This window comes from Myodes glareolus, chromosome 9 (assembly GCF_982192425.1).
Source record: "Myodes glareolus chromosome 9, mMyoGla1.1, whole genome shotgun sequence".
NCBI lineage: Eukaryota > Metazoa > Chordata > Mammalia > Rodentia > Cricetidae > Myodes > Myodes glareolus.
Window position 1 is genome coordinate 2,350,850 of NC_142034.1, and position 13,491 is coordinate 2,364,340.

Genomic DNA, 13,491 nt, shown 5'->3' on the forward strand with positions numbered 1-13,491 from the left:
ATGTTGGTTTGGTCAGTTCCCACTGAAATAGACTGCTCCTTGTGACTCAGACCCAAGCCAACACCTTAGCCACATGCACAATGACGACTGCAACACTGAGACTTGTTAAATCAATCTCAACACGTTCTCTTCCACGCAGTCTTCTCGGAAACCAGCATTTCTGCTTTTAACTTCACAACTAGACCTGCATTCCCAAGCTCTCAGCACTGCATGGTGGAGTCCCACGTTCTCTCGCCACCACTCCTCCCAGACTCATTCAGAAACCTGCCCACCCTAGTGACAACAAACTACATCTTCCTTAACTCAAAAAACAAACGGCCAGGTGGTGGTAACGCATGCCTTTAATCAGCACAGTCGGTCTATAGAGCGAGTTCCAGGACAGACTCCAAAGCTACACTGAGAAACCCTGTGTCGAAAAACAACAACAAAAAAAAACATACAAAAAAAAAACACCAACCAAAACCCCCAGTGCTGGAGAGATGGCTCAGAGTTAAAGCACTTGCTGCTTCTACAGAGGACCCAGGGTTTGCTCACAGCACCACACAGCAGCATAACAGCTGCCTGTAACTCCTCCAGGTCCAGGGGCCTGACACCGTCTTCTGGAATCTGCCAGCCCCAGGCCCTCACATGGCACATATACATACATGCAAGAACTCCACATAAAAAACAAATAAACAAAAACACCACACCTAGTCTTTGGTATCTGTCACAGGAGGGGGAGGACAGAAGGTCCTCCGAGTTCACCTCCCCATGCCAAAGAGCTGATCCCGCTGGTTGGGAAAAGCAGAAGTGCGAGGGCCGGTGGGAAGGACAAGGAAAACCAGTAGCGGAGGCTGTGAGGTTCCACCTGGGAAAGAGATGTCTGGCAGAAGCGCTGGTCTTTTCTGCCTGGGCGGAAGGTGCCCACCGTTGCTTGCCAGTCCTCACTGGCCAGTTCTAATAGTGAATGAGAAATGTCTTGCCCACGAAGCAGAAGAACCCACTTCTCCCAGCCCCTGATCTTCCCCGGGTGCTGTTTCTTGTCTGGTCATTTTGTCCACAGTGGTTGCCAACCCTGCTATGGCCCCAGAAATTCTGGCCAGTACCCTCCTAGAACACTGCTACCTGACTCCACGTTTAGGTAAACTCCATTGTGTGTGTGTGTGTGTGTGTGTGTGTGTGTGTGTGTCTGTGTGTGTGTTACATACCACACTGACTTCCTTTGGTGTGAAGTCTATGGCTTTAACATACGAAGGTATCTATGGGGCCACAGGCAGGACACTTCCTTATTAGTTCCTCGAGTCTTGTCCACAGTCCTGACCTATTTATTTCCTCCCACCCCACAGGTCTGTTTTACAGAATGCCACTCTTGGAGAATGGCTTCTGCAACCACCTGTGCTGTGTGTGTTACATCTTCTCTTTTCCTGCTGACAGCATTTTCTGTCCTCATGTAACGCCATGTGGATTATTCTGTAAGTTCATTTTTTCCTTTCTTTTTCAAAAAATATTTATTTTATTTTATGTGCATATGTGTGTGCCTGCTTGTTTGTATGTGCACCACATGCAAGCAGGTCAAAATAAGGCATCTGATCCCCTGGAACTGGAGTTATAGGCAGTTGTGAGCTGCCTTATGAATGCTGGGAAACAAACCTGGCTCCTCTGCAGGAGCAGCAAGTGCTCTTACCACTGAGCCATCGCTCCAGCCTCGGGTTTCACTTTTCAAGAGTGAAGCCCTAGGAGTACAGTGGCTGTGTCACAGGTCACTGAAGTCCGCGGGGTCACACCATCCTTCCTGTATATGAGCCCTGGCAAGAGCTCTAGCATGACTCTGAGGCCCCAGAAACAACCTGAGCCAAGAGCGGGAACACACCATGAAGACTTTCTGGGGAGAGATTAACCTGTCTTCCACAGTCCGAGAAAGGGACAAATGAACTTTGTGAAAATCACATGAGCCAGCATTGCCCAGCCCTTGTCTGCTGCCCCGCTCCTTGGTCTCAGCAGCAGCATCACTGTGGTCCCTGATGACAGGTATTTAACATTTGTGAGCAGTAAGAACACACAGAAAGAAAGGGGAGTGTGCACATGGGTCACCATCCATTTGTGGGTTCCATCACCACTTAGAGTGCTAAGAAAATCAGCAAATGTGGTCCTAGGTCATACTCTTACACATGAACCTGGTAAGGAAGCCAGCAGTTTGTCATACCATAACTGAGAAGGCACAGGTGACACCAGAGGCTCTACCTCTTTCTACTGTGCCTGAACCAGGCCAACTGACCCGTGTCTAGCTATGGGCAGCTTGCTTAGCTCCTAAACAAAGCATCACCCACCCAGACCCACTGTCTACCAAGAGCCCCACTCTGCTGTGGATCATGCTTTGGTTTCCAAACTGCTCTGTTAAGACTCCGCCTTGCTTGGCAAGGGATTTCTGAACCTTGCATGTGCCCTGCTGGCAGCCCCTGCTGACTTTTCCATGTCATTCACTGGGAATTAATGTACCCTTAAGCTTAGATGGCAATTCAAAACCCAAGAGGAAACACTAGCCTCAAATTGCATGTAGTGGTCTTCGTTGTAATTTGATGACTATTAGTGAGGTATAGATGTATTTTACATGCTGTATTTTTGCAATTAAAAAATGTATATTCTGTAATTTTTATATATGGAAAAAGTCAGAATTCCATGGTGTTGTTGCTCCTTCTCCTGTTTCAAGTTACCCTTGTATGTGGGATTCTCTCTGCATGCTCTGAATATGTTTTATTACCATTGGTTAGTAAAAAAGCTGCTTTGGCCCATGGCAGGGCAGAATATAGCCAGACTGGAAGAGATATATATATGGAGAGAGAGTAGGTGGAGTCAAAGAGACGTCATGTAGTTGCCAAAGGATAGAGATGCTGGAACCTTACACATAAGCCACAGACTCGTGGCGATACACAGATTAATAGAAATGGGTCAATTTAAGATGTAAGAGTTAGTCAGGAATATGCTTGAGCCATTGACCAAACAGTGTTGTAATTATTACAGTTTCTGTGTGGTTATTCGGGTTTGGGTGGCTGGGAGACGAGTGAGCAGTCTCTGCTTACAACTTTGCCGTTCAGCTGAAGTAGTTGTTTTTCTTCTTTACTGGGCAATGCTGGGGAATCAAGCCCAGGGCCTTGTGTTCACTGATTGTTGGTGCGGGAGAATTATCTGTATTCTGTCAATCATATTTTAATAAAACGCTGATTGGCCAGGCAGGCAGTATAGGCGGGAAAGCCAGACAGGAAATAGAGGTGGAGCAAAGAGACTGAGAGTATTCTGGAAGCAGAAGCTCCCTCCACCACTCCTGCACAGATCACCGAAGAGGCAACAACATGTGAGCTGACAGCTGAAAGAGGTACCAAACTATATGGCTAACATAGATGAGAATAATGGGTTAATATAAGCTATAAGAGTTAACAAGAAGCGTGAGCTAAGGGTCAATCAGCTTTATAACTTATAGAGTTCTCTGTGTGATTGATTTTCTCTGGGACTTGCCGGTTGTGGGGTAGCGGGCGGGAACAGATACCCCAACAAGCCGGCCCCCTCATGTTACAGATTGTGTCTCAATCCACACCCTCAATCCCAAGTCTCATGCTTCTTCATGCCTTTGTGCCCAGTGCCGACTGCAGTTTTCACTTACTGTGGCATGGGAGGTGGGTGCCAGCGGCGTGCATGCAGCTCTGCCCTGGGCACAGGGTCTGGAGTGGGTTCCCTCACCTACACGAAAAGCACTTTCCTAGGGAGACTCACAGAGGACACTTGCTTTTCTCACCCACCTTAATAAATTCAGGCCTTGGATATTTTTATATACAATCCTGTGTATCCCAACTTGGAAAACAATCACCTAGTAATTTTGGAAAATATGGGGTTCTGAAAACCTCCCCAAGTTTTTCATACTTCTGACAAAAGTCAGGATGAGTGGAGAGGAGTCAAATGCAGGCCAAGTTTAGAGGCATGAGATACTACTGTTTCAGAAGCAGAGAGATCAGAACAGGAGAGACTATTTCTCAGTGACCTTAGCAGGCTTGGAGCAAGAGAGAATACAGGTTCTCACATTGTGAACACCCTGGCTGTTTCTGGAATGGGTTTGTCCGTGACAGTAACTTGGCTGGAGTAAGACAGCACACCGAAGACCAACCTAAAGTTAAAGGCAATGAGGTCAGGGTGGAACTAGAGTCTGGCTGTTTCAGACAGACCGTGTGGGCAGCCCTGTGTTCTGGATCATCACAGTCTGCAGTATTTTAAACATTCACAGGAAGGGAGCTTCTTATCATTTCTCTTTTAATATGGCCCCATGCTAGTACCTATAACACCAAGCCCTTGTGTAACCATCATGAGCAGAGCCTCAGTCAGAGAACAAAGGACAGATCCACATGAAAGGGGAGAACCCCACACTGATGTGAGGACTTCTGAGGACACGAGCAGGAAGAAGACATGCACACCCAGGAAGCCACCAGGGCTCAAATCTTACTTACTTTTCTATCAAATCCAGTGTGACTCCAGGCACCAGACTAACACACTTCTGCATGCAAAACCTGCAGAGAAAGGAGAGGACATGAGAGGCATGAATGGAACCCTGAATATGAGAACCAGCCAGCGGTAAAAATACACATTTAAACAAATACAGATCTGGCATCTTTTAGGTTTAAGAAGCAAGCCTCAGCTGGCTCTGATGGCTCACACCTTAAATCCTAACACTCAGGAAGCAGAGGCAGGTGGATCTCTGTGAGTTTGAGGTCAGCCTGGTTTACAGAGCGAGTTACAGGACAACCAGAGCTACAGAGAAACCCTGTCAAAAGAAGCAAGCCTCACTGCCAGTCTGCCAAGGCTGTAAGACTACAGAACAGCATCTGGAGCCAGCAGCAGGAGAAAGGGGCTGCATGCAGTCAATAGAGCCCTGTCCCTGGAGAGTAGCGAGGAGCTGAGACTCAGAGCAAGGCTTCAGCTAAGAACTGCTGGAGTGGGCTGGGCTCCCCCACCCTACCTTTCTTCCTTCTTAAAAAAGTGAGGGGCAGGGAGTAGTGCTGGGGAGTGGATGCATGGCTTCAAGGCACACAAACGCCACTTAAAGAAGACAAAGGAACACGGATTCAATTATACCATTTTAATCATCAAAAAGCCAAAGGAGCCAGAGCTGAGAGACTTCTCATCTGGGGACGAATCCACCCTCAAAAAGCAAGAATGGAAGTGGCAGGGCTTTATCTAATTTGTGTGTGCTGACAGAAGGCAAGAAGGCATCTTTATTCCCTCCTGTTAGAGCTATTGGCACACAGCAGAACAGGATCAATGACAGCACTGAAGAAAAAGGCAGCTGAGTGTTTTTAGTGGGAGAAATGTAAAACGCCTGAACTGTCCATGTTTAAGACTAAGAGCAGTAGCCTCCTTCGAAAGCTGCAGCAGGAACACAGCACACGAGACGGCTCCAATCTAGGCTGACTCCACTTACAATTTTCAGTGCATTCTGCGGACTTGCTTCCAACTCTGACACATTGACAACAGCCCACACGCTTGTGCTACAGGCCACAGCGAGTGGCAGCTCCTAGGCAGTCCGCCACCACGGTAGAAAGTATGATCTCTCTACGTCTCTCTCATCCAGGAGTTAAGACAGTCTGTAGTTTGTGCATATTTTCCATTTATGATGTCTGCACCTTGCACGGGCTCCCAAGGTCATTTGTAAAATATATGTATACACATCACCAATAGACAATGTGCTCAGTACAAAGATCAGGCCACAACTGGGAGACAAGGAAAAAAACCCTTTATGGGTGGGAGGACTGAGGAATAGAAAGATACAGAAGCAGAAAGACAACAAGATAACATACAGACAGTATGTGCCAAGTAAATGACTCCTGCCCAGGACACGGAACACAACTGCCCAGCTATGCTCTCTGCCTCAAGAAACAAGGCTCAACTCAAGCAGTGGGAGAAAGTTTGTGTTTTGGTAGAGCTGTTGCAGCCAGTGTTCTATGAATCAAAGAGTAAAACAAATAAACCTGGGGTCACACTTCTCTGACAACAAGGACAGCCCCTTTGAGTATACAGAGCTAGAATGCTGAATCTAGTGAAGCTGGTGGCTGGGCCCTGAGTAGCTACATCCTTCTGCCGACCTTAAGAGCTCTGCTCAGCCCCCTCTATAGACGCCTTATATCCTTAGAGTCAGCACAGATGCACACAGCTCCAACAGCGTCTCTGGGTGAGCATGACCAACAGGAGACACATTTTGGGGTCTGAGTCCTAGTGAGCTGCACTCCTCATTGTTTTGTCTTCTCATCCATAATGGATTTATTGACTGGGATGTCTGGAGCCCAGTAATGACAGGATCATTTGTATCCGACTAATTCTTTTGTCAAAAGCAATAATAAATTCCAGATAAAATATTAAAAACAACCACTTGGTAATTTCAAAGAACAAACAGAGGAGAAACTGAAAGTGTTGTAACCTTGGCAAAGGATGAGTCACCTGTTGGGCTGCACATTCACACAACATATGGGGACAGCGGGGGCCGTCTCCCTCGGGTGAGGATCAGAGATCAGCACTGAAGGCTGCCAGGAAATTGCAAGGAATAACTTGAGACTGGAGGAAGCCAAAGCTTTCTCTAGCACTGGCTGACTCACGAACTCCTGACAGGATGTGACTGCAAGGATCCCTGTGGCAACATGAGGCTGGACGTATTAATTGGGGTGAGCAGCGTCTCTTGCCCCAAGAAGGCAGAGTAAGGCCATGCTTCACCAATTCGAGGCCTCGAGAAGTCCCGGGGCTTTCTATGAACGCCCAGAGGGATCCTGCCTGAGTCACAAACTGTATTCAGGATCAAGAGTGGCGCTCTGGAACTAGGAACACAGCCAAAGAGGTCAGTCCCACAAACAAGCTTCTGGGGAGCTCAGCCCAATCCTACTGCCTACTCCCACACAGCTGGGCTGGCGCTGCTCACAGGCAGGGAGCAGAAGTTGCGCTTTGCACTTCCAACACGGGCAACATAAAGTCAGACAGGGAAAACATCAGCGCCCTTGCCAACACCATCGGCTCTCCGCACCAGACCAGCACTGGTCTCACCGCCAACACCATCGGCTCTCCGCACCAGACCAGCACTGGTCTCACCTTTCATACTATCTGCGTCTCATGAGGGTGTTCCTGGATAAGATGGCCAAGGACAAACTGAAGAAACAAAATGACTCAATGCTGGAGATGGTGGCTCACACCTTTAATCTCAGGACCTAGGAGTCAGAGGCAGGCAGATCTCTGTGAGTTTGAGGCCAGTCCAATCTACATACCAAATTCTAAGACAGACAGGACTACATAGAAAGACTACCTTAAAAAAAAAAAAAGACTCAAATAATCCATAAAACTGACTGGGTGTGGTGACTCATGTTTGTAAACCAAAGACTTAGGAGGCTGAGGCAGGAGGATCATTTCAAGTTCAAGGCCAGCCTGGGCTACAGAGTGAAAGCCTGTCTCAAATATTAAATGAAATAAAATAGGCAAGTAGTTGAAGTTGCTCCGTGTTCTCTATTTGGAGGCTGCCTCCCTGTCCTGTGAGTTTTCCTCTCACCATGGGCTAAGAGGCAGCATCTACTCTGGTGATGGAGGGCACCAGGGTGAAGGGTCCTGAGGACAGCGGGCCACAGCAGCAGGCACATGACGTTCCAGCTGCTGCTCAGGAGCTCAAAGCCAGCCTGGGCAGCACAGCAAGGTGAATTTCAACAACGAAACCAAACCAAGCCAAACCAAAAAAAACAATAGAGAGAACACTGAAAACACAACAAACAGGGAGGTTTTCAGAAACTGACCACCTTCAAAGAGAAAAGCAGAATAAGCAAGAGGCAGGAGGAGCATGGAAGCCTATGTTTAACTTACTGAAGTAAAGTAACTTAGAACCAGAATTTTATACCCAGCCAAACCGCCATTTAAATGTGCGGGCAGAAATGTTCTCAGCTCAGCTTCAAGGAGTATATGGAAGCCAGTTGTGAATGATACTGGAGTTAAAAGGGCAAAGGTGAAGCCTGAGGTGTTGAAAGACACGAACTTCTGTGAGGTGTGTTGTCTTCAAAAGAAAAATAAACACAAACAGAAGTAAAATGTCTGTTGAAGCCCAAACTGTGAAGCCAGATAACACCAGCTGAGCGGACTTCTCTGTGGCAGCTCCCCCACCACGAGCCTCTGCTTTGGACGAATGGTGACACAAATCAGACCAAGATCCAAACGGAGCCATCCACAGCAGCACCTACACAGCAGCCAGAAACTGGGTTGTTTATCCCACCTTCCAGGAATGGCCAGAGGAGACATCACTTCCCCCAGCAGGCCAGCTGCAGCCTGCCACCAGCAATCAGGTTCCAGCCCGCTTTAATCCTTACACCAGAAGTGACCCGAGGCTAACCAATCCCTTTTCTATTTCTACCTCACAAGGAACTGGGATTCATTTTTGGTCTTTGTTTCTGCTGCTGTAGCTCTCCTCTGTCTATAAAACCCTTCCCTCTATTCCACTCACAGAAATGCTGTTACAAAAATGAGGCAAATGGAAAAACAGGATAATGGGGGGAGGGCTCCTCACTTTACATCCAGTTGAAGCCACTCACCAACAGAGCAGAAAAGTTCCAGCACCACTGCCAGCTGCCGAGGCCGGTCCCTGCACGAGCTGCAAACCTGACATTTGCTAAGACTAGAAACCCCACTTATGAGGAAAGAACAGCACTAAGCACCTTGTGCAACCCTAGTGGCTCTTGATTTCACGTGTTAGGTTAGAATTCCACCCAAGGCATTACCAGAACTGCCTCACATATCAAATAAAAGAGAATAGACACAAAAGGTTCCTTAGCAACCTCAGAGAGCTAAGTGGTAGATGTGGCTAATGCTGAGACAGTTGTCCAAGTCTCCCTCAAGAGCCCGCAGCACTGCCACACTTGGGTACGTCTTACTCTCTGAGAAGCTCAAAGTCACTCTTAGGCATGGTCTCCTCCTCACCCATGAGCGCTCTTCAGGCTGCTGAGGATGGCACAGTAGAGCTGTGTCTCTGGACCTCACAATGACAGACTAGAAGGGAAAGCCTAGCGAGAACCTGCTGCTCTCCCAGAGGCCCCAGGTTTGACTCTTAGCACCCACATGGCAGCTCCCAACCATCTATAACTGCAAGTCCCAGGAATCCAGGGACACCAGGCACACAACTGGTGCACTGGACGTACTTGTAGACAAGAGACCACTATACATTAAGTACACAAATGAATAGATAATGCCAGCCCGTTGGGCAGGGTGGATTGCTCATGTAACACAAGCTCTCAGAAGGCTGGGGCACAAGAACTGTTGCCAGTTCAGTGCCAGTCTAGGTTACAGTGGGTGAAGGCCAATCTGCGCACAGAGTAAGACCCTGACTCCAACGAACCCCAAGTAAGAACTCTAAGCTGCTCTTACTCTTTCCCTTTGATGCTAACTTACAAACTTCAGGATTCACTTCTGACTGTACAGAATGGCTTCCCATTGGCAGCTTCTAGGCCTAGAGCCAGGATTAGTCACATGTAAGAAAGGAACCTGTTATCTCAGGAGCTGTCTCTGCTGTAGAACCAGGAGAACTAAAAGAAAATTGAATCCTTTCACTAATAAGGGAAGGAACTCTGGCCGGCTCGAGTGTGGAGAGCATGGCTCTGGTAGGCCTTACCCTTCTCGGCCATCCCCTCTGCCTTGCGGGAAAAACCATCAAGTTACATTCCCAAAGCTAGCCACCAAGGTCCAATCCCTTATTGGGACATTTCCTCCACCTGAGGCTATCACGTTCAGTAAATCAAAAGCCTCCTTTGGCTCACCTAACTAACATGCCCAATAAAACACTTCATCCTAGCACGGGGTTTCCCCTTTACCTTTATAAACCACCGTTTTCCTATGGGTCACATCTGTCTCCTTTCTATCCAGTCGGTCCTCTGTCCTGCACAGATACCCCTGCTCCTCTCCCTTGTTCCCTTGCTACCTCTGTTAGCACCTCCCTTCCAGCTCATGGCAACCAAAGATGTCAGCCCTCAGTTTTCTATCTCTAAGGCACCCACATCCTAAAACATCTATGCCTAAGTTGTCTACCATGAAGGCATCTATCCTAGCGTGTCCACTGCAATGGTTCTGACGTGCCTTCAGGTCAGAGTGCAGAAGCTGGATTGCTGGACTGCCTGCCTTCTACAGCTGGCAGTTTATATTTGCCATTGTTATTCTGGCCTTCTAGCAGAGAAAGTAGATGTTCAGAAGGGGCCTAAAGAACCCGGCAAATGGCTAAATGACAGGCCCAGGTGAGAACCCACCTCTGACTTTATACATATGGCTTTCTTGCCCATTCCTTTTAGTACCTAGGCTCTCCCCACTTAAGGCAAACTAAGTGCTCAGAACACATCTGAACACTAACATTTCTAACACAGATTTAACATCTTCTAAATGGACCATTCATCAACTATGCAGTTGGTGGGTGCCAGACATTTGGTTGCTTTACGACCTTTAGTACACTGCCTTAAGAGAAGCAGATGGGCACGATTATAACATAGCCAGTTCAGGATATTGTAGGGATGTCCAGCCAGAGGCAAAGGAAGCTTTTATCAGAGAGCAAGCTTCCTTCAGCAAAGCAGACCTGCAGTCGTGGCTAAGCAGGTGAAGGACATGAGTCTGGGCTCTCCACTGGCTGCCTGTGTGCTCACTTCCACCAGCAGCAGAAGCCCTTGGCTGGGAGGTGAGAAAGTGTTGTGACAAGCAGTCAATCCCTGATGAGGTCAGACGAGTTTCCAGTTAAACTTAAATATAGACTCTGTTGTGCAGCAGGCGTGACACACATTTATCTTGTCCCCCTCTAGCAGGTGGAAGGCTGATAACGTTTCCTCTCCTGTGCTCCTTGTCTGTGGCTTCAGCATCAGGTGTACTCCACTAAGTACAGAGGCCTACTGGTAGGGAGGCAGGCCTTTCTCACAGTGATTTATCACTGTAGCCCACAAAACCTCAGCTGATACATGGCCCACAGAATAGAGTCTATCACAGTCTGCGATGGGACAGACTCTTTGACAAGAAGGCCAGAGTGTGCTGACACAACACATTTGTATGTGGACATGGGGCAATTCAACCTTCCAGCTTAGGAGTAACAAAGTCAAGATCTACACTCTCTGACATGCCAGTCCCATTCTGGAAATGTGTGTTGAGAATAATCCAGAACAATGGTGCAGGAGAATTGTATTCTGTCAATCATGTATTTTAATAAAACGCTGATTGGCCAGGCAGGAAGTATAGGTGGGTCAACCAGAAAGGAAGTAGAGGCGGGGTGATGAGAACAGGAATATTCTGGGAAGCAGGAAGCTCCCTCCGCCATTCCTGCCCAGATCATCGAAGAAGCAACATGTGAGCTGACAGCTGAAAAAGGTATCAAGCCACATGGCTAACACAGATAAGAATTATGGGTTACCGTAAGATATAGTATGAAGGGCTGGCTTGTTGGGGTTTCTGTCCCTCCTGGTACCCCACAACCAGCAACTCCCAAGGAAAATCACACACAAGACTCCATAAGATTATAAACTGATTGGCCCATTAGGTCAGGCTTCTTATTAGTCCTTGTAACTTATATTAATCCATTATCATTATCTATGTTAGCCACACGGCTCAGGACCTTTCTCAGCGTGGCAGCTCACATGTTGCCTCTTCGGTGGTCTGGGCAGGAATGGCAGAGGGAGCTTCCTCCTTCCTAGCCTTCTATTCTCATTGCCCCACCTCTGCTTCCTGTCTGGTTGACCCGCCTATACTTCCTGCCTGGCCAATCAGCGTTTTATTAAAATACATGATTGACAGAATACAGATAATTCTCCCGCATTAGTAAGATGTAAGAATTAGTTAATAAGAAGACTGAGCTAATGGGCCAATCAGTTTATAACCTAATGTAGACTGTGTGTGATTTTCTTTGGGATTTTCTGGCTGTGGGGTACAGAGCAGGACAGAAACCCCAACAAGCCAGTTGTCATGTTACAGATGGTGCGGGAGAATTGTCTTTATTCTGTCAATCATGTATTTTAATAAAATGCTGATTGGGGCCAGGCAGGAAGTATAGGTGGGTCAACCAGACAGGAAGTAGAGGCGGGGCGATGAGAACAGGAATATTTTGGGAAGCAGGAAGCTCCCTCTGCCATTCCTGCGCAGACCACCGAAGAGGCAGCATGTAACTTGCCCAGCTGAGAAAGGTACTGAGCCATGTGGCTAATGTAGATAAGGATAATAGGGTAACATAAGTTATAAGAGCTAATAAGTAGCCTGACCTAATGGGTCAATCAGTTTATAACCTAATGTAGACTCTGTGAGATTTTCTTTGGGACTTGCCTGCTGTGGGGTACCGGGTGGGACAGAAACCCCAACAAGCTGGCCCTCATGTTACAGAACAAGGGTCTACACTCTGTGACATGCTAACCCCATTCTGGAAACATACATGGAGAATAATCTAGAATAAGGAGAAGTGGTGTGGTTTGGAAAAAGAAGCAAGAGACTTGACTCACAGAAACATAACAATTTTACACTACTGGGCAAATACTTAAATAATTCTGTCTATAAATATGATGGAATACTAAACTTGAAACTAAAGTACCAGGTAATAATAAAGAATGGTCATCTTTAGCCTGGAAACCCTGGAAACACAATACAAAGGCATACAAGTTCTGCTTAGTTGAGTTGCATACTGCGTGAGCAGGAAAGGCAGACAACCACAGAGACGGGACTCATTCTTCCAGGTCTCCTTCCCCTGCTCACTCTTGGGACGCTGTGTACAGAGGGAAAAGGAGGCTCCCTCTGCACCCGCACAATGGCGTGTGCACACATGTAGACTACTGGAGCTGAAGAGTGATGAGTGTCTGCTGTCCTCCTCACACAGCCCATGCCTTGCTTGTGGCTCTCAGGTGCACACTACAGGTAGAGGGATCGATGCTCAGCGGGAAGAGCAGGGCCCTTTCTGAGAAGTAAACCTTAAACCGGGACAGAGGTAGAGAAAACAGGTGATGAGGAATAAGCCTGCGGGGAGCAAAGGGATCCTGAAATGAACGTGTAAGGAGACGAAGAGGTCCTGCCTGAGTGACTACACATTGTTGGCATAAGCATATGTCATGAACCCAATGCATCAGACCCATGGGAACTGGCAACGCCTTCCCAGGTCAGGCCCATGATTTGACAATAGCCTCTCTGGTCCCTGTGTGGATATCGACAGTGTGTGCAAAATCTAGCAACCACATCTTCCTCCTTCAATATGACTGCATCCTGAAACTGCTCCCAACTGAGACCTCTCACTGAGACTAGCTAAGGACTGCTGTATGTAATAAAAGCACCGTGTTTCTAGGCTGTGTAGTAGGTGTCCTCTATCAGGGCAAGCACAGCCTACCTGATCCCAGATTTTCTGTCTGTCACGTCTCTATTCCTATATCATCCCTCTTTGCTTTTCAGCAACAAGCCCTTGAAGATGCACCACAAGTCAAAAACCAGAGGCAAAGGGAGAGGAATGGGGGTGGGAGAGGTGGC

At 47.6% G+C, this 13,491-nt stretch overlaps 1 protein-coding gene across 2 annotated transcripts in view; it reads right to left on the reverse strand.

Moving 5' to 3' along the window:
* Positions 1-13,491, reverse strand: part of Rptor (regulatory associated protein of MTOR complex 1) — a 300,137-nt gene that overhangs the window by 116,751 nt on the left and 169,895 nt on the right. For both annotated transcript variants that reach the window (XM_048429258.3, XM_048429259.3), the window contains exon 7: positions 4,470-4,529. In XM_048429258.3, the coding sequence (XP_048285215.1) occupies positions 4,470-4,529 (60 nt within the window). The remainder of the gene's footprint in view (positions 1-4,469; positions 4,530-13,491) is intronic.